Source organism: Telopea speciosissima, chromosome 5 (genome assembly GCF_018873765.1).
Source record: "Telopea speciosissima isolate NSW1024214 ecotype Mountain lineage chromosome 5, Tspe_v1, whole genome shotgun sequence".
Lineage (NCBI taxonomy): Eukaryota > Viridiplantae > Streptophyta > Magnoliopsida > Proteales > Proteaceae > Telopea > Telopea speciosissima.
In genome coordinates this window covers 6,493,360-6,515,290 of record NC_057920.1, presented here as the reverse complement: position 1 = coordinate 6,515,290, position 21,931 = coordinate 6,493,360, and the positions used below count along the sequence as shown (strand labels likewise).

General features: G+C 37.3%; 2 protein-coding genes across 8 annotated transcripts in view; one reads left to right on the top strand and one right to left on the bottom strand.

The window, feature by feature from the left end:
• LOC122660997 (cinnamoyl-CoA reductase 1-like) overlaps positions 1-277 on the bottom strand; it is a 62,518-nt gene extending 62,241 nt beyond the window's left edge. For 5 of the 6 annotated variants that reach the window (XM_043856281.1, XM_043856282.1, XM_043856280.1 and 2 more), the window contains exon 1: positions 53-277. In XM_043856281.1, the coding sequence (XP_043712216.1) occupies positions 53-167 (115 nt within the window). In that variant the 5' untranslated portion in view covers positions 168-277. The remainder of the gene's footprint in view (positions 1-52) is intronic. The other variant, XM_043856277.1, reaches the window with a different exon arrangement.
• A 9,409-nt stretch (positions 278-9,686) lies between these two features.
• On the top strand, positions 9,687-20,160 carry LOC122662543 (RNA-binding protein 38-like). Of its 2 annotated transcripts, none has more exons than XM_043858200.1 (8): positions 9,687-10,421; positions 10,702-10,825; positions 12,815-12,881; positions 13,538-13,574; positions 13,704-13,941; positions 18,763-18,889; positions 18,965-19,063; positions 19,704-20,160. In XM_043858200.1, exons 1-6 carry the CDS (start codon positions 10,179-10,181, stop codon positions 18,858-18,860), a joined length of 807 nt encoding a protein of 268 aa, XP_043714135.1. In that variant the 5' UTR covers positions 9,687-10,178; the 3' UTR covers positions 18,861-18,889; positions 18,965-19,063; positions 19,704-20,160. The 2 variants fall into 2 exon arrangements, with proteins under 2 accessions (XP_043714135.1, XP_043714134.1); XM_043858199.1 differs by having other exon boundaries at positions 9,688-10,421; positions 12,752-12,881.
• Positions 20,161-21,931: the final 1,771 nt, after the last annotated feature.

The following is a 21,931-nucleotide window of genomic DNA, read 5'->3' as shown; positions in this document are numbered from 1 at the left end:
GAGAAAAGGGTAGTGTTAACAACGGATGAAATCTAAGATCCAACAAAGTCACCTGGCTCTCTAACGGTTCCATGGACTCTGTAGCCTCTGGAAGGGAGAAGCTTCACAAGCCACGACGCCACATACCCTCCTGCGCCTGTCACACACACTCTTCCCTTCTCCGCCATTAACGATTAACCTGCAAATATTAGAGAACCCAACACTCTTTCTCTGAGACCTGTTTCTGTGACCGAAACCCAGTGGTATTGATTTTGGTAATAGAAAATCGAAAATTGTTTCAGAACGTGGCGCAGGGTATCTGATAACAACTGACATCTGTGGGATATAGCTATGCAACTGTCGATTTAGCTCGATTAGCAACTGATTATACTTGACGTGGGCAGGTGTCGCTTGGATTCCTATCTTATAGCTGTTTGTTCGATAGCGAACACCCTCTTTCCTTCGGATGGATTTTTTGATTCATCTGTAGGGACATGCTTATCTGAAAACCGCATCAAATCAACTGTTCAAACTTCGGATGGATTTTTGGATTCGTTCAAGGTGATAGCGCGGCAAACGCAAGATTACCAAGCCCTAAACCCAGAAACGCTCGCGCCCTTCAGCTGTTCAAACTTCAAACTCTACCTTAGACGCATAGAGGTTATAAGTTATCAGTTCTTTGTAGACCTGCCCCAACCCTGTCCTCTTAGCTCAGCCCAAGCCCCATCAAGCTGAGATATCTCAGCCTATGACCAATTATATCGGGCTCAGCCCGGCCCAGACAGCCATGATTTATCCAGATCAAGTCGAGCAGGGTTGGGTTGGCCCTGATTGACCCTGGCCGGTCCTTTTCTGTTTTTTTTTTGTCACTTGTGTCCTTATATGCACTTAAAAAAAATAAGACAGCATCAACATTAGTCAGAGCAATCGGTCTAGGGTTGAAGGCGGCTGCGAATGATGGGTTTCGTCGAGTTATCCTCCACTCCGACTGTCAAGTCCTTGTGAAGTGTCTATTGGACCATTTACCCAAAAAAAAAAAAAAGGTGTCTATTGGACCCTTTGTTCGCCCCTCCTATTGAAGCCTCCACCATTATGATGGATTTAAGGCTTCTTTCTTCACGCTTTGAGTATATCTCTTTTTCTTTTGTAGGTAGAGATGACAATGTTTGTTGTGCCCACAATATCTCTAAGTGGGCGTTGTGCTACCCTTATTTGGGTTTGTGAAAATCTTCATTTCTAAAAGGACCTCCTCAATCTTGTATTTTTCCTTTTCCCCTCCGGGCCCTAATATACACCCCCTTGCGGTTTTTCATGCAAAAAAAAAAACATTGATCAAGTTTAAAATAATCTTAAATGTAAATATATAATTAAAAATCAGGGTGTTAAACAATTTGGTTCCAGTGAAAACGGTTCAATTCGATGCAAGTTTTTTATGCAAAATTAAACCATTTAATAAATAGTTTCATACGTTGAACCCAAAACCAATTTTTTCGGTTTAAACGATTTTATACTTTTTTTATTCAAAGTTCAAACCACTATTTTCCATTACATCTTTTTTATTTAATTTTTGATTGAAATTGAACTCAACATAGTCAATGACCTCAGACCGTTACATGTCTGATCTACCACGTGTCAGACATCCACACTAGCACTACCGTACTACTGGGCTATTAGAAATTAGAAAGGATAATTTTCCAATTCACAAGGCCAAACTTACACCCCTTCCCCCTAGCACTTTGTTTTTAGTAGAGTTATAAAAAAAATACATTAATGACACTTGACAGTCCACGTGTGTAGTACTGATGGGTCTCGCTATACACGGGCGCGTGCAGTTTGCGGTCTTGGACCTTAGTCCCCATTAGAGAAAAAAGAAAAATCCAGGACCAATGTGGTTCCAGGCGTAGAGCCCACCTCATGGCCCAAGCCAGGAATAGTTGGGCCCCTTTGACCTTTGTTGGGCTTAACACTCTAGCCACGAGCTCCCAAGGAAGGTGACTCTTTTATATTCATTCAATTTTTAAAGTTATAAAAAAAATAAAAACAAAAAACGGATAGGGTCTACCCACACTCGCCTTTTTCAGCACAAAAGGAAAGTAGGGAAAAATCTATTCTCTTGTCTGTTCAAATGTCACAACTTAGCACAACAGACAATCCTCATCATCTTCTTCTTTCGTGAGGGGTCCCTTTCTAGAGAAAGAAGAGAAATTCAATTAGAAGGGCAACTTCATAAATCATAATCTTTATCCACTTGGATTTTGTCATTAAATACTTAATGATTAATGGGAATCTATTCATTGTTGGGTTTCAGATGCGTGTGGAAGAGTATTAGAAAGATATGGGGCGCTGTTCTCTATGCTGCAGCACAGGCTACGCCCAAGCACATGGGGGTGGGCGCAATGACCACCCTGCCCCCTGAGTGGCAGGCCCATGTGCTGGGGTACAGCATGCGTGCAGCACAGAAAACATTCTCCTTTGAAAGATATACTAAAACTTATAGGGGTTTTTAAACCCTAAGATGATGTGGTGAACTTTGGAAACATGCTGAAGGAAAACTTTCTCCTCCATATATCATCTAAAAAAACTCTAAAAAGAATAAATACTCCTTTTTTGAGGTAAGGAAGAATAATTATTAAGTCAAATAAATATATCCATATAAAAAAAGGAAATGGATCTATATGTTGACCACGTGTAATGTTTTCTATTCACCCCACCAATGAGTAGAATATATTAGTAAAATATATATTATAATATATTAATATTACAGTGTATTAATATATTATAATATATTAATATTATACCATATTAATGTACTATAATATATTAGTACCTAAATTCAATTCGATTTTAATTATAACTATCAGCTCCTATGTTGGATCAGAAAAGTAATCAATTCCAGCCTCAATTCTGTTCCTCAGCTCCGGATTGTAACCAAATTCTATTTGAATTCGTTCAGATCCAGTTTTTATTTTCGGATCCAAATCCAATTTGACACCTTTAGCTAAGAGGCAAACTCCGTTGGCCAAACAGTTGAAGTTTATCCACTCAATTTTGTCCCAGCCAACTTGTCACACAAATACTTCTTTCTGGTTGCCCAATCCAAAAACCAGCTCTCATCATTTAGTTTGCTAAATTTTTCTAAATTAATACACTTTTTTTTAACATATTGACTATGGTGCTTAATTTAAAAAAAAAAAAACTAATATTTGGACGAATGCAATCTCGATCGTATGGTCACATAAATGTTGCATCATTTGATCTCACTCAGTCACTCCTCCCCCCCACCCTCTTTTTCCTTCTTTTTTTTTTTTTTTTCGTTTTGTTGGAATTAGTGTGGTTATTGCTATTGATCATCGTCATTGTTATTAGGGTAAAGTTTTAGAGAAGAATTAATTTTATTTTGATGTAAAAACAAATAAAAATTCTCTAGGAGTATCTCAAAGAGATTTTTCCCTTATTATTATCATGGGAAGAGATTCTTAAGCAAGTGGATAGTATGATACCTCTCTCTCTCACACACACACATGAAATGACCTCTCTATCCCTATATATGAAATCATTCCATCATCCCTCGTTCGTGCACTCCTCTATTCGCTTGCTCAAAAAATGATCTCCCGATTATTATTATTATTACAAATGATTCCATCTACATGTTTATTATAAAATGCTTGATACTTGATATATACTCCTTGGAGGGTGGCAATCTCATCAATTAACTTAAAATTTCTTTTTATTATCCATATAAATTTATTGAACAATTAGAATATAGAATATGAGTGATGGGAATGGATGACATTTGATAGGATTATAGGAATGTAAAATGATGAAATATGAGGTGTACCACACCAACTCTGACAACTACTAATTTATAATAAGGGCTGGTTAACCATTGTTATTACAATTCATTACATGTGATCTCATGTGAAGCCAATCTTAATCATTTTAGTTTATGGGAAAAAAGATCTTTACTTTGTAAGAGTATGTTTTTAGTTTACTTTGATATTAAAGATTATAACATTAATGATGCACAAGATGACAGATTTATCCTTAATAATGCAACCAAATCTATATATATATAAATCAGCATTTCAAACTTAAACAAAGGGGAATATCTTCCTCGAATATTAATGACCTATTACTATGGCTTCATTTGACGGAAATGGAAGGCTTTTTCCGAGCAGCTCATGAATTCTTGGAAAAAGAGGGAGCGAAGAAAACCCCTAACCAGCAAAGCCAAAAAACTTTTTTTTGGTTACGAAATATGGTTTCATTTGGCTGAAAGAAGAATTGAAAGGAAGGAATAAAATTTTTCACACTCAATAACTCTAAATCATTCCATATTTAATTATTAAATTTCACTTTACTTTACATCTAGATACGTTGGATTTAAAAAAAAGAAATTTTGCCTAAAAAAATATCATTACTAAACATAGTAAAAAATTTAAGTACTTAATACAATCATGTTGGATAACGATTAGCAAAGTTTCCATTTTAAGTTTAAAATTTAATTTCCCTTATCTTTAATTTCACTTGAAACCAAATGGAGCCTATATTGCTTCATGGAAACCTATTTAAGTATTCTACCAAACAACAGATTTTATTTCCATCAGTGATCATCTATGTTGCCTATAACATGTACAATTGCTTGCATTTTAAGGGTCTTTGTGTACACATTAATGAAAGTACTTGGTGAATCAGTGAATGTGCTTAAATTTACCCCCTTTTTTTTGAACCACCAACACATATTGCACGTATGATTAGGTGATGACATTTGTTCCATCTGTTGTCACTAAACACCATTAAGAATGCATGAAATGACATTTATGGAAGCAAAAGGAATATGCAATCACTATATGTCTAATATACACATACATGCCTACCTCCTCTCCTCCCCCCCCCCACCCAACAAAAAAAAAAAAGAGTTTTCTCTTTCTCTCGTGTTTGCAAACAACATAATATGAAAGAGACGAATGGTTCACTGTAACGGTTTAAACCATAAATAATAGTAATGGTGAGATGTATGTCTGCCAACTCTTTCTCACATCTTAAATTATAACCGTTGATCTGATATCAGATTAATTAATATAAACCGTTCATTGAATTTCAACATAGTTACTGGTTCCTGATAGTTAAGGTACCCAAAAATATAAAAGGAAAAGATGCAGAGGGTGGTCCCTTTACAAAACTTGGTTGCAACTCATATATCCTTCTTTGGGAGGGAGATGCAGAGAGGTGGGGTGGACCGGGAGATGTAAGAATAGGGCAGGGAAGGGGATGCAAAGGCATGAGAGAGAGAGAGAGAGAGAGAGAGAGTTAAGGGGAATGCAGAGCCCAAGAGGAGGAGAGAAGATGGGGCTAGAGGAAGATGTGAATTTAGCTCGTCTCTAGGGAGCCCAACACGCCCAAGGTGCATCCAGTCGTTGGATTGTGCATGCTGCACACATCCCTATGCATGCACCAAGATGTGTACGATATAGCTTAACCGTTGGATACTCCTAGAGCACGCCCTAGGCGTTGGGCTTCTTGGAGACGATCCTGATCCAAAATATGTAGAGAGGCAACACAAAGAGGAGAGAGAGAGAGAGAGAGAGGGGTCGGGATGCAGAGGCAGGAGGTTGATACGTTGGGATTCTATTGAGGGTTATCAAACCAAGAATGCTAAGCTGACTTATTCTCATATCCATCTGGCACGATTTATCCTAATAATAAAAGGCTGATGAGATCAATTAAGAAAATAAGAAGGACATAAGCAAGGGAACAACTAGATTGATTATCAAATTTAAATCACATAATTAAATATTAGTATAAGATCGATCAAAATCGATATGTAGCTGATCCCATATCGATGGAACGGTTCTTCTTAAGAGCAAATCTGTTAAAAAATAATAATAATTTATTGAAATTGAGGCAAAACTGTTAGATACGGATCCCAATACTATTATTAATAACCATATTGAAACTACACACGTTCAAATGTGGATTCTACTGTATCGGTTGATCCCAACAGTTAGTGACTTAGTGTTGTATATAGAGGGTGGTGAATTTCCTACCTACTCTAGCAATAGCGACATCAATGTGCACGTACGTAGACAAGTAAAATCTTGTTGCTGTCAAGTTGGAAAAAGATATTGTAACTTTTTTTTTGTCTTTTTAGTTTTTAGTATAGATAAAAGGTTTTGTGAGCAAACAACGTAGAGGAACACACCAATGAATATTGATGAAACATTTCATACATAAGAGGGCAATGAAGTCATTTCATGTAAAGAGGATAGTGATAAAACGACAGAGGGAGCTAGTGTACCTTCCTAACGGCTCAAAGAACCTTTTCCCTTTGGTATAAACCTTTTTTTTTTTTTCTTCTAATAAAGATAAAATCCAAATCCTATTCCTTCATATGTCAACTTGAAAAGTGTGCAGAACAACGACAACTCTTGATGGTGACAGAATGGTAAAAAATCGATTTTTATTTAATAATGAACAAAGAAAATGATCTACACGTTATCCGCTTATATTAGCATTTAACACGCCGGGCGAATAATTATATTTAATAAAGTGAGAGAAATGGGACCACATATGTAATGAGGAGAGAGTCTATAAGAGTTGAAGTACCCATAATCGCATCTATCTATTTTTCCCTAATAACATAGACAAATCTTGTTGATCAATCATTTCAACTGTTACATTAAATTGTATAGTCATTGGATAAACTTCCCCACATCACTGAGCTCGTAAGTGGAATCTCTCATGCCACACCAATCACGATGTGAGAAATTATTTTATCAATAAGAAGGCCCCACATGATCAAAAAGGATAGAAAATGTCAGTGTAAATCCCAAATGACAAAATATAAGAGGGTGTGGGAGAAGACTTTGAGAGAGGAGATTGACTTCAATTTGAATTTTAAGATTTAAAAAATTGTCATCACCACCCCCCTCTCACTTCAAATGACTCATATTCATGAATCAAATCTATATCCAACTATCCTACTTAAGTTCTCAACCATCAATGACAAAAAATCTAGAGTATTTTCACCCCATGTAAGTAATAGTTACCGAAATATCTTACATTATTGGCCATTAGGGTCAACCTAAGGCCTACTTCATAAATGAAACCTAATATGTAGTTAAAAAATAAGGGAAAAGATTCTCTGAACGATTCTACAAGGTCCACTACCATCTTGTGTGACTCTGAGGCCTATAGATGGAATCCACTTCAAAGTCTGATTCCATTTGTGCGCCTTAGAGGTGTACGAGATGGTTCTCGTATGTGAACCTGAGCTAGACTCCATTAACACATCATTATCTTTCTCTCTCTTCACATGAAATGACCCCTCTATCCTTCTATATAGGATACCATTTGTCGCACCTCATTAGTGTGCTCCCCTATGTTGCTTGCTCAGGTAATCTTCTCCTAAAAAATAATAATTTATATCTTTTAGTTGACTTTTATAAAACCCATTCCACTTGTTGATTACAAACTAATTTATAACTAGTAATGATTTCAAATTGTGGTACCTAATATTGATTCATGATGATGACGATTAGACATATTTGATAACTAAAATCAAAGAAGTCTTAAACTTATCTTTAGGTTGCATTAATTCCTCATACAACAAGGCCAAATTTCACTAACCATGCGTTTTGTCGTCTTCTGTGACTAATGCCATCTAACATCATCATTCGATTCCCAAACATGGAGAGGGATTTATGTGCTGCTTGTATGTATTGACATCTCCCATGTAGTATCAATGGGTACTAGGAAGGAATGCCTTACGATTCATATTAAAGGGGACCCACATGATCAGGGATGCAATATGTATTTCATTTCCCATATATACATGAAATATGGGAAAAGGAACTATAATGGTGTATAGAGTACCTCTAACAAGGGGGGTTGGCATGACCACCCTACCCCTATTTGAACACTCTGCCCAGGTGGGATCCACCATCCCCCTATTAGAAGAACTGGGGAACTAGACCGGGCAAAGAACTATAGGAGATAATTTTTCCAATCTTGCTCTTCTCTCTTCTTATTTTTTTGGGCACGAATCTCTCCCCATCAAGTATATGCCTTTTTTCTCTCTCCTCATTAAATACACCATTGTGCTTTCCGCTATTGGATTAGCATGTAAGATGCCAATGTAAATGAATTATGTGTAGATACTTTTCCACGAACAATGTATTAGGCTATTAGTTACTGGTTTTTTTTTTTTGGTGAAAATTAAAGCAAACTTATTTATTGATGTACGCCTCGCTCAAGGCTTATGGATTTCAAAGGGCAGAAAACCAGGGAGTGGATAGAGGCCAACTTGCCTCGGTCGCACAAGACAAGGCCATCCTAGAGAGGGAGTCAGCAGTGTTGTTAGTTTCCCTCGAAATAAAAAAGAAGTTACAGGTCCTAAAGTAGGAAATTAAGTCCCTGATATCCTGAATGATAGTTAGAGAACTTCAATAGGAGGGGGCTTTCTACGGTCTTGGATGATATTGATGCGCTGTTGGGAATCCTCCTCAGCTTCAATGTTCTCGATCCCTTCTGATATGCCATACAGCAAGCCAAACTTGAGAGCCCTGGCCTCTCCTTGAATAGTAGATGTGACCACCGCAGGGGTAGAAATTGCAGCTAGAGGGAATCCTCTATCATTTCGAATGATAGCATCCAAACCTCCCTTAGATCCTTTTACATCAGTATCAGTATTTAGTTTGTAGAAGCCTTGCCGAGGGCATTGCCATTTTTGGCCTTCTTGTTGTTTAGGAATGTCATATAGGAGGGGAAGGGGATCGTTGCTAGGCTGCGTGGCCCCTGCACCAATGCAGGGGCCAATGAGAGTGCGCGATGAGACATCCAAAAGGGGTGAAAATTTTCATTTCATGGGAGATAGGGTGGTCATTTCGCCCTTCTTGTGTCTAGGTGCAACTTGGCAACCTTCTTCATTTACCTTTTAACATAAAAATATACATATATAGAATGGAAGAATATGCTAAAGGTTATCTAATGCACCAATTAGAGTATTTCTAAGAGGACAATTGCACAACTGGCTTGAGGCTAATGTAATAGAGCTTAACCCCCAAGAGGTTTCGAGTTTGGGGGCTTCCTATTCCTAGTCTAGTTTACGATCCCCCTCCCCCAACCCCACTGAAAGAAATTTACAGGATTGATAAAACAATGTCTGGATCAAGTTCTTGTAAACCATTCTCTTGGATTCCATCTGTGCATCTAAGGCGTACGATAATGGTTATTGTTCTTGTACGAGAACCTGATGTAGACTCGATAAAACAACTCAAAATAAGACGAAGTACATCAAATCAGTTAGCAAAAACTTGAAAAGAGGTGTTCAATTATCCATAAATAGATTATGTAATTAGTTGAAAAGTCCAAAATTTAAATAGAACAAGTAAGTAGAATATGTTTTTTTGGTAGAACATTTAAGTAGAATATTAGAACACAGAAAACAGTAAACCCAGTTCCTTAAAGAATAAAAGAAACGCGTACAACAGGTGAAACTACTTCCATTGTTAAAAAAGAGAAAATGAATAAAAATCGGATAAAAATAGGTATTTATTTATGCATCTGAAGACTAGAGAGAGAGAGAGAGAGAGAGAGAGAGAGAGAGAGAGAGGGGGGGGGAGGGTCCCACATTCCTTCCACCCTGTATACCTTGAATCATATGGGTTTTCTTACCAAAAAAACAAAAATCATATGGGTTTTCTTCTCCATTTTCCCTTCTCCTTCTCCTGTGAAAATTATGAATCTCTTCTATTTCTCTTGTCCAAGGAAAAAGTTATTCCTCTTTGTCCATCGTTAATCTCCTCTAGATTCTTGTAGAGCTCTCCTTGATTAGCTTTTCTACGAACCAAGTCATATTCCAGCAATTGCACCATACCCGTGTTCCTTTTTGACTCTGTTCTTCTGAACGCTTCTTCAAATCTAGGGTTCTTATGGGGTTTATGAACCTAAGGGTTTATTAGATCGACTACAGTGTCATATAATTCGCAGGTTGTGTTCTCCTGGGTTTCTGAATTAGGCTTCCCGTTGGTGGAATATGATAGTGTGATCACACCATATCTTGAACCATTCATAGGGTTTTCTTATATTCTTCATTTGCAATGAGGATCAGTATTAACATGCTCGAATTAAATCGGTTTTAAGAAGAGTTTGATACGCGGGTTTTTTTTCTGAGTTCGTACCATATTTCTTGGAATTCCATGGCTTATATGTCGATTCCTGGTTCTGGTTCCGGATCGGGATCGGGATCGAGTTCAAATTCTGGGTTTCAATTCTTGAATTCCTCTTTCGGGGACACCACTTACACCAAAGTCTTTGTGGGTGGATTGGCTTGGGAGACACAGAGCGGGACTCTCCGTCGATACTTCGAGCAATACGGAGAGATTCTAGAAGCAGTCGTGATCACTGATAAGAATACAGGGAGGTCGAAAGGATACGGCTTTGTGAGTATTTCTGTTTTTAGGTCGTTAGTTTCTTGCAGCTTTTCATTTATTTTGTGCTGGTATTCATTTTTAAAATTACATTTATATTGTAAAAAGGAGGAGAAATGTTGATTTTTAGATTTGAGATTTTCTCTGGCTAAGCTTTCGTCAGGGATTTAGCCAACAATAGAAGGAAAGTTGTGTGTCATTGAAGAATGGAATCTCATAATGTTTTAGTATCTTTTAGTTGGCCAAAGAGATGACTTTCTTTTCATTGGGTTGATTTGTATGGAGGGTTTAGGTGACTTTCCGTGATCCTGAATCTGCGAGGAGGGCCTGTGCTGATCCAAACCCTGTTATTGATGGTAGGAGGGCTAACTGTAATTTGGCTTCGCTTGGGCGGCCAAGGCCAGCTTCATCATATGGTATTTCCTTTGATCTTCCAGTTTTCTTTACTTATGATTCATTACTGCGCATTTTGACCCTTGATTTATGAACTCGATTCTATCATTAGGGGGAAGTTTTCATACACGGCCGTGTAAGCATGCACGGTCGTGTCCCCTCTTACAAAGAGTTGGAAAAGTCATAAACCCCCACCCATTAATTAATGCCTTGATACTCCCACCCTCTCACATACACGGCTTACACAGCCGTGTATGAAAACTTTCCCCATATCATTAAGTTGATCATTTCTGTTTCCCACTTGATTAGTTTAATTTGAACTTGAACTGGTTGCAGTGCCCATAAGTGAAAAATGTATTACCTGAACTTGATTTCTTTTGTGATTTGGATTCTCTTGGTACACCGTAATGGTGTTTCCTGTCAGGTTTCTGAAACTTTGTCCTGCCTTAATCTGATGAGTGACTGGGATTTTGTTAGAATTAACTATCTAAATATTTAATTTTAATTGATTTTGGAAGACCAGAAACCGAGGCTTATTCATATTGTTGAACTTACTTTGTGTCAAGAAGGTTTCTGACGTTAGAAACTATATCTGAAGGAATCCTCAGTTTTGCTTTTCCTCCTTTCCTGTGTATGTGTTAGGGCAGATTTTTTTATAGGCAATGGAGTACAAAATCTATGCTTGGTCTCACTTTGGGATCAAGTCTCCAAATCTTTTCCTCTCTCACTAAATCCACCCCCACAAAAAAGGGCTGCCACCTGCCATTTTTAATATCAATAGCTCCATTATTTTTCCCTAAAATGCTGACCTTACAGAAACTCTGACATCATAGTCCAATCAGATGTCTGGTGAAATCATTTTTCATTTCTTATTCCCCTTAATATGGGGTTTCTGATGCCAAGATCCCATGTGACCTGATTAGATAGGCCTATTAGCTAACTGTGAGGTTAGAAAAACCCTCCTCCCTCCCTTTATCGTGGAAGATTATATTTGAAAATACATTTATCTGTGTGTAATGGTGGTAATTAATCTTTTACCTGTCATAGAAAGATAAATGTACAAAATGATTAAGCATCAGCTCATATTCAGGTCCAACATTGATGACCTGGATAAACTTCATGCTTTTTATTCTTGTGGGAAAAAGATCTCCACGATGCTGGAGTGGGGATTCCACCCACGACCTCTCTTATAATTAGCTATGGGACCCACACTGAAAATCTCTCTCCTCAGACAAAATGTGGGCCTCCTACTGAACAAATTCGTCTACCGTCCTCTCGTTTTTGTGCTTTCCTACTCTGGCATCGTGGGAAACCTCTGCCTTATTCTTATTGTCTTAGGATTTGGTGTACTTATCTATTTCTTTATTTTCTTCTATTCGTCAAGCTTGGCTTAAGTGTACTTTAATCCATCCTTTTTTTTAAGTGATTTATGTTATTGTTTACGTATAAACTATTCCATTCGTCAAGCTTGGCTTAAGTGTACTTTAATCAATCCTTTTTTTTAAGTGATCTAAGTTATTGTTTATGTATAAACTATGTGCATGCACTTTATATATTCATGTATGTACGGATCTGATGTATTTATGGATATTTTACAATAAACCATTCAATACCTGATCTGATTTAGAGATAGTAATCTTATACCCTTTTATTTTATTTTATAAATATATTTAAATTTAATGCTCAGATTTATTTATTCATACCTTAGCTTCCTCGTTTCATTTTTTATAGGCTTATATTTAAGAGTTATATCATTCAAGCTGTGCTTTGAATTTTCTATGTATTGTTTGGTTGGCCGCTTTGGGATTTGCATTTTTTTTATTACAAGAATTCGACTTCCTTTTCTCCGACCTCATCTATATTTTTCTTTAGCCCTTCTTGTGGACTCCAGTCACTACCTATAGATGCTATAATAATTTTTGTTGCATTATTGCTTTGGTTTCATATAGGGCGCTTGAGGTCAGCAGCACCCTTTGTTGGAAATTTACAAGTTCCCCATGGATCCTATGTAGGAAGCCCTGGTTACCACCAACCAGTTTCTTACAGCTACCAACAAGGATATTCATATCCTCCATATGGGTGAGTTTTTTTCTTCAAGTTGATGACGCCATGTGGTGTTCCAAAAGCTTTACAATTGACTTGGGATTTGTATGAGTGGCTCTACTTGGTCAAATGTTGACATGGGAGTCCAAGATCTTGTGTCTTTGGCTTTCCAAACAATGTAATTGTAATATAATCGTGCTTGCTCATTAGGCCAGAGGATTGGATAAAAGTTACACTGGGGAGAACCATAAAATTTAATGTCTCTTTGAACAGCTTATACTGTCAAGGATCATTTATAGTCTAGATAATAAGTGACCAGATGTTTGGGATGGATCACCCAGTATGATTTTTGTTCCTTTTTTCTTTTTCCCCAGCCACATGGTAAAAAGAATATCATATTGATTGGAAGTGCTGATTTCATGAGCAATTGTGCCAATGTACAGTAGGGAGACCCTAGTTCTGTGCTCTTGACTTGGTTGTCTTATGGCCTTGTCCTGTATCTGGATACTATGGGCATTTTGGGAAATTTCCATGGAAGCATTCCAGAAGTTCCTGTTTTTCCTGGCAATGTAGTTATCCTCTGCCAGGAGCATCTGGAACGCTTTTGGTGATAATTTCAAAACATCCACTTAATACCTGAAAAAGAAATAAAAAGAATTCACAACGGATGCTATGATTTTCTTTTTGTGCAGGTACACAACATACGGGCCTGAATATGTCTACCCACAGGTTGAGAGTTCCAAAATCATCACCACTGTCAGAAATTAACTTCAATTTGGGAAAGAAAATGTACAAGAACTGGGTGATTACATGCCAAGCTGACTTGCTTCAATTTTTGTGTGCCATCTTTTTTTGCAGGGTGTTTATAATCCTTACATGGGTCAGCAATATCTTCAGATATACGGGGTACCGGGGACAGTTAATCCGGCTATCTACCCATTTGGGCAAGTTGGTCAGACTCTTCCTGGCAGTCATGGGTATACAGCGGTTCAGGGCTACACAATGCCAGGTCATCATCTTGTGCAATATAGTGGGCCCAGTGTCAATGGAGTGACCAGCGCTCCTATTCCTGCAATTCAAGCATCATATCCTACAGGTAACTTTTCCAACACATTGAAGTTATTTTTGAATGCCTGATAGCAAATATATATCTGAAATCAACCAAGTCTAATGTAATTCAATAGGGATGCTGATGGAGATCAGACAGGGGATCTGCTGGTGGTGGGTAGATCGATGGAAGAAAAGGAGAAGAGAGAAGAGAGAGAAAAGAGAGGAGACATCATGGGGGGAGAGAGGGGAGAGCACGCAACTCACTTTTCAAATTTAAAAAAAAAAAAAACTCAATTCCGTTCCAATATCGTGGGGTGTCCTTAAGAGTACATTGCTTAATTGCTTTAAATAAAACTGAAACTAAAACAAGATATTAACATCAGTATCCTAAATTGAATAATATAATCAGGGAAGGATAAAAAAAACTTCTTCTACGCGTGGACAACAAAAGGAGTGATCCGGATTAACTTAACTACCTAACAAGTAATTCAAATAAATAAGGAAACTGAAGAAATGAAGACTCTAATTCTCAAGATTTAAATAGTGATAATGCTCCTAAAATCTAGCCATGACTTGTGGGTAGGGAGGAACGTTATAACTGCAAGTTATAAACTCTCTCAAATGGGCTCCGCAAGTTGTGTGAAGATCAAAATTCTATGTTACAACTTTTAGAAGACTATCATATGTATTTGGAAAGTACTAGAGAAGATAAGTGTTTCAAGTAAATATGTGAGACATAATTAAAGATTTGTATGATGGTTCGGTGACAAGTGTAAGAACTGTGGGGGGCCAAGGTAGTGAACTCCCAATTACAATTGAGTTACATCAAGGATCAACTTTAAGCCTTTATTTGTTTGCGCTTATCATAGATGATTTAACTAGAGACATTTAAGATGAGGTTCCTTAGTATATGCTTTTTGCTAATGATATTGTTTTGGTGTATGAGACAAAAGCAGGGATTAGCGTCAAGTTAGAGTTATGGAGATCAACCTTGGAATCAAAAGGTTTTAAGGTAAGTAGAACGAAGACAGAGTATATGGCGTGTAACTTTGGTTACACTGGATGGATAATGTGATGGTGAGAATTGATGAGGGGGAGATTCTACAAAGTGATTATTTTAGGTATCTTGGCTCAATCATACATAAATAAGGTGATATAGAGAATGATGTTTCACAAGAATTAAAATAGGATGGATGAAGTGGAGAGGTGTGTCCGGAGTGTTGTGTAATCAATGTATTCCTTTGAAACTTTAAAGAAAAATTTTATAGGATAGTTATACGACCGGCTATGATGTATGGTGCGGAATGTTGGGCAGTTAAAAAGCATCATATAGATAAACTCAGTGTAGCGGAGATGAGGATGTTGAGATGGATGCATGGAAAAACTAGGAAGGATAACAATGCAAAAGTCGATCTCGAACCAGGGAAACCAATGGGAGATCGATTGCAACAGGATCAATACAATAAAAGGAATAAAATTAAATAATTGGAGCTCTTTTTTTATTGCTATTTTTTGTTTACATATGAAGAAGAACATCAAAGGTTAGGAAAGAAGAGGAAAGGGATATAGAAGGGGGGGAATAGGATCAGCTATCTCAGCCCATCATTCTCTCACACAGGGCTTCTCGTCGCATGGTATCTCACCGTTGCTGCATCTCACAGCTTCATCAATGGCTCTTTTCTCTTCAATCTGTCTCCTTTTTGCTCAGCCACATACATGTATTTATAATAAAACAACCCAATCCTAATCTCAGTAAGAAACTAATTAATAAAACCTATAGAATAGAAACTAGGCTCTAACTAGGATTCCTAACAGAACTAGGATTCCCAATTAGGATTACAACACAAATACAAAACTAAACAAGTGTCTAATAATAAAAATAACACCAAAAATCAACTCTTCTAAGCCAGCAGTCCATATCAGCCACAAATCACTGTTCGCGTGAATAGTGTCTTGAGGTACTGTTCACATGAACAAAACGCTTTTTTTTGGGGGGGGGTGTTGTTCTTCTTCATGCTTCAATCTACATCAGATAAAGTAAGGAATTATCATATTAGAGCTGGTTTGAGAGTAGCTCCGATACATGATAAGCTACGAGAAAGTCATTTGAGGTGGCATGACCATGTTCAACAGAGGCCTTTGGATGCTCCAATACGGGGGAGTGATTTGATTCAGATTGAATGAACTAAAAGAGCCAGGGGCAGACCTAAAATGACCTTGGGAGAAGTAGCAAGGAAGGACATTCATAGCTTAGGCCTTGTATCAAGCATGACCTTTTTTTTTTGGGTAAAAAAGTATGACCTTGAATAGAGCTGATTGGAGGGCAAGGATCCGTGTAGCTGACCCCATTTAGTTGCGATTAGGCTGAGTTGTTGTATGTATCTAGTCTATATCATTACAATACAACCAAGATACAAAAAATACAAATCAAAAGTCCAAAATAGAGGAGCAAGCCCCATCCACTGGTGGTGATAATGCTTCTGCATTATTTGTTCCTTGTTTTGATGCAGATACACTACCTTGGACCGACCCAAACCCAGTTGGGTATCCAAACCAAGATGAACCGGTTCCCAACCATGTTTTGATTCAGTAGGATATTTGGAATTTATTTTATTTGGGAAAGATATGTAATCTTTTATTTTGGGGTAGCTATTAGACTTATAGGGAAATTTCCAATTTGAGTTTTATTGAGTTTCTATTTTAGTTAGTCCAAGTTTTAGGAAGTAATTAGGAGTCTTTATTTTTTGGAGTCTTTTATTTCTCTTTATATATGATGTAATTCCTCATCATTGGAGGCAGATTTGAAGAATGAATTGAGTTTATGGTTTGAGTAGCCTGAGGGTTGTGTGCGTGTGCACTCTTCCTCCCCCCTCTTTTCTTCTTATGCGATTTCTCCTCTCTTCTTGTGCAACTCTAATTCTTCTATTGTTCTCTCTGTGAAGCCCACCATAGCAGATTACCATCCTGTGTCTGCATTATGTTTGAAAAAACTCGTCCTTGAGTTTTTTATAATGGGAGGTTCTTAGACGTACGGCCATCATCTGTAAGCCCTATGAAATCATTGATCAGACCACTATTCAATGTTATAAAATCAACAATAGTCTGTCGCTGAAGTTGCAATGTGGAAGCACAAATTCAACTGATTCGATCAAGAGATGAACCGGTTTATGCTTCTCTATGGCTGGTTCTTCAATGATAATTGGAGCCATTTGGTCTTGCATCGTTGTTGGCTCGTCTTCTTGCTCTTCCACCCACTGTTCAACGACTCAGATCAATTTGTCGAAGGAAACATCCAGTGGTTTGAGTGAGGGCAGCAGCATTTGACTTCGTAGTTGCTGGTCGTTGACATTCTTCAAGATGCTCATTAACTATTCGCAAGCGTTACCAATTCGCTTGAATTCTCGAAAGAAAATAAACCTCTCGTAGGGATCCATGGGATCTACTTCTAGGTTTTGCTTTGATATCAAGTTGATGCAGATCAAAAGGATATATGTCGGTGGTCGTAGATCGATGGAAGAAAATGAGAAGCGAGATGATAGTGAAAAGAGAGAGGAGATCGTGAGGGAGAGAGAGTAGAGAGAGCACATGTCTCATTTTCAAAAACACATCTACTCTATTCCATTCCATATTATGGGGGTGGCCTTAGGTCTACATTGCTTTAAATAAATTAAAAATAAAACAAGATATTGATGGGCTGATATGGCAGCATTCTAAATTGAATGAAAAGATAAAAGAAACTTCTATGACCTGGAGTAACTTAACTATTTGACAAGTAATTCAAACAAATAAGGAAACTAAAGAAATAAAGAGACTGACTCCAACAATCTAAATAGTGATAAGACTCCTAAATTCTAGCCACAACTTTTGGGTAGAGAGGAACTTTATAATCGCAAGCGATTAACTCTCTCAAATGGCCCTACAAGTTTGTGAAGATAAAAATCCTACATTACTACTTTCAAAGACTATCCTATGTATCTAGCCTTATTACAACGCAACCAAGATACAAAAATACAAATCAAAGGTCCAAAATAGAGGATCAAGCCATATCCAATGATGGTGATCATGCTTTTGCATTAGATGCATATGTCTGCTGCGGATGAACTGAAGAGCCTTGTCACTTCTTGTTAAATTGGCGATGTGATTCTGTCATTCTGAAAGATGAAATCATCCATCCATTTGTCTGTCTACCCACCCAACCGTCAATCCGAAATACATGAACATGTGCATGGATGGATCATGCATGTGCCATACAAGCAAATGATCTCCATACCTAGTTACCAACAGTATCAATTCTTACTTTTGATTGCACTATCTTTCTTTGGCCCCTAATCGATTGACCACCATTTATTTCTCTTGGCCCAAACTTGTGATCCTTTTTATGACTATTAACTAGTAGATGACTGGATCGGATATGAACCAGATTTTGGTTGCCCTTGATCCAGGAGGTGGTTCAATTTGCTTGGTGGTCCAGATGGATGAGCATGAAAATAGAGTTACAGTAGAAGGTCGGATCGCCATGGGTTTAACACCATTTCTTGTTATAAAATCAAGCCTTCCCTATTGAACTTGGAACCAAAATATTAGTTACTGTAACACCACTCTGCGAAGGTTTATTCTAAGTACATTAATAATTTAATATAGTAAGAATATTACATATTGAGGTGATATTATTAAAAAGGATTAAGACAACTTTCGTGCATGCATGTGTATTTCCTGATCAAACAAGAATAATGTAGTCATAAATTGGTTGTCTAGCTGTTTATGAACGTCTTACCCAAAATTGGGAGGGTGAGGAATTGGCCTGGTAAGGGCTCAGCGTGATCTATGCATGTGACTTTCAATTAAGTGACTTTCTTGGATTTATCAGGTGTAGCAGCACCAGTTCTATCACAGCCGCATTTCATGGTTCCTGCTCATTCTCCTAAGTTCACCCACGCTAGTGGTTCAGACCAAACGGCAGGTTGAGGGGTAGATCAAATGAGTTGCATCTTGAGGTTTGGAAACTGATCTCTCTCTCTCAACTAGTTAGGAATATAAACTTAACTGTGTAAAGTTGTTTTTATCTGCAGGTATCCTTAGATTGCAGCAGGACTAAGAGCAGCAGTACTGCTACTTGAGTGGCGGGCTTCGAATCTAGCCTTGCAAGTTATTATCTTTGCATTCTAGAGGTACAATCTCATTCCAACAATATTGAGATATAGTTTTTACAGCATAAGATATAGTTTTACTAACAGCCTCAGTCCGGTCAATTTATGCTTTCAAGTTTGAAGTTATTGGAAGAAATTTCTGGTACCTAATAATGGACAGACTGTAAATGGTGGTCTGGCAGACTAGTGATTCGCTTCTTACAGGATGGTATCCACCATTCTCACTCTACAAATTCTGAATACTCATTGCTCAATTAGTTTGATTCCTCACCCAAATTGAGAAGCATGAAAACTCATTGTTTTTGCAGCAGTTGCACCACATTTTTGTGAGATGAGAAGTCCTGAACATCTTTCAAGCCATGGGGGAAGATTTCCCCATTATGTAATGTAGTTACTGTTCTCTCTGAACTACCCTACACTAAACACCTGGTTCTGTGAGAAATATTAGAGGACACTACACTTGCTATAGGGAATTCGATATATTGTCAGTTTCACTCTGCGAGCAGGTTGCCTCAAGTTCAATTACATTGGGGATGTGCAGATGTTTCAATTTCCTAATGTTGATTTAAATAGATGGACCAAAGTGTACATTTTCTTTTTTTACATTTAAGGTTTCCTGTTGTGAAAGTTCTAAATAACATTAGCACTGTGGTTTTTGCAGGTCATCCGTAGTCATGGTCACGGAGATAGCACAAAAGTCAGATGTCGTGTGCTCCAGTTGCTGGAGCCAGGAACAGGAAGGGGCATGGATCGCTCCTCTGTTTCCATAGTGTCTGTAAAACCCTCATTTCCTGCCGGAATTGAGATTGCTGGCGGAATATGAATTGGTGCATGCTGGAATGTGGTTTCCAGCAACCATGTAGGAGAAAACTTGTGGTAAATCCATCATGTAGAATCAAAATATGATTCTTTGATGTAGACCCAGGATTTGGGTGTATAGGAGTCGGTCCCTAATTGTGTGGAGGGTGGGTCTTGCACTGTATTTAATAGTCCTGCGTATAGCTGTATTTATTGTTGGATTAATGTTTCTATTTATTGGTCCTCACTGAAATCCATGTAATTTAGATTACTCTTTAAGTGTCTTGGAACATGTGTCGGATTAGGTAATAAGGGATCTTTGTTAGTCCTTTTGAGAATGTTTATCAGGCCTTTGGTGTATTTGGTTGACCTGAGACGAGCAATAATGAGACTAGTCTCTTGCTTAATATTATCAGAAGAAATAGGTTGGAGAAACTCTCTTTGGGAAATCACCACTTTGGTGATTCAAGTCTTATGGGGTGCATTGAGTTGAGATCACCTCCATGTACTGGTACCCTCCACGTGTAGTGGATTTGTCAGATATTCTTTGATATGATCAAATGCCAGCTGACAATGAGGATTCCACTTCTTGGATTGATCTTTTTTCAGTAATTTGAAGATCGCTTAACATCGTCACAGGGTTTTTTTTTTTTGGGTAGAAAATATAGTCAAAGTTAACTGTGATAAGAACTTAGTAATATATTGGATTTTGCCCAGAAATCCCTTGATTTTATTATATTCATCACCATTTGATGGTATTTTTGTAATTTTCTTTAAAACTTTGAAATAGAGTTTAAGCAACTTTCCTTTTTTAATTTGTACTAAAATATGGCTTTCACATGGACTAAATGCATGTTCTGTCAAGTAGCAAATAGTGAAGTGATATATTGTATTAGGTATAATGACACCTAGAAGGACCCAGCTAGTTATATCATATTTTTTCTGAGAAATTAAAAAGAAAAATGGATTATACACTTCAATCGGCTATTTTAACTGTTAGAGAGAGTCATGGTTTTGATTAGTCACATGTAAAATTTTGGAGTAAATCCATCAATTAAATACTCTCTGGTGATGCATGTTTACAGTACTCCAAGCTCTACTGGGCACTCTCCTTGGATTTTCAAAGATTATATAATTTTTTTAATTTTTTTGTCTTTTTAGCAAACTCTGATAGATCTGAAACGTTGTGTCAACAAGGAACTTGAGCCCCATTTAATTTGTCATTGGCACCTAAATTGGGTGTGTAGAGGTTACTACCATGACACAGATTCCTAATTATAAAAAAGAAAGGAAATGCAGAGAAGATTCTATTGTTGATCAAGAAAAAACCTTTCTTTGTGATGTCCTAGAGATGGTACCATTGATGATCGAAACAAAATGACATGATTTTTTTTATGAAAAGAAAGGAATTTAAATAAAAAAAGATAGCATCACAGTGCACGAGGCTCTTGTTTCCGGTAACCTGTTGGTTGTAATAGCACAACTAAATCATTGTGCCAAGGTTCACCCATTAAAAGAGAAGAACTTGCAAAAATAGAATATTGTTCGAGGCTCCTTTGAACCAGATCACCTTAACTTCTCATTGTTAGTTTTTGTGAATTTTGGCGCACCAATGGTTGGTGTATGAGATTTGCAATGTTTGGCTGTATTCGAATGAGACATCCAATATGGTACACTGCTCCAATTGGGAGAATATTAATGAAAGAGAATATCTAACATTTTTGAAAATGTTTTAAAGTTCCAAACGGAATTACAGAATCTCTGTAATTGCATTTTGGAAAAAATTGGGATTTAACAGTAAATAAATACATGCCTATAGGTCTATTATACAATATTGTTTAGTGAAATGATTGATACATAATTATCTATTAAAATGGGGAGATTTTGGATACACTCCCTTGTTATGTATGTGTTAGTAAATATTACACTACTAATATATAGCACCAACAACAACAACCCAGCCTTAACTAATATATAGCATGGTGGGTAAAATCTCAATGAGATCCTACCCCTTCCCAATTTTGTTTTACCCATTATGGTAGCATATTGAGTTGACAATTATTATTGGGAGCATCTCCATTGGATTGAAAT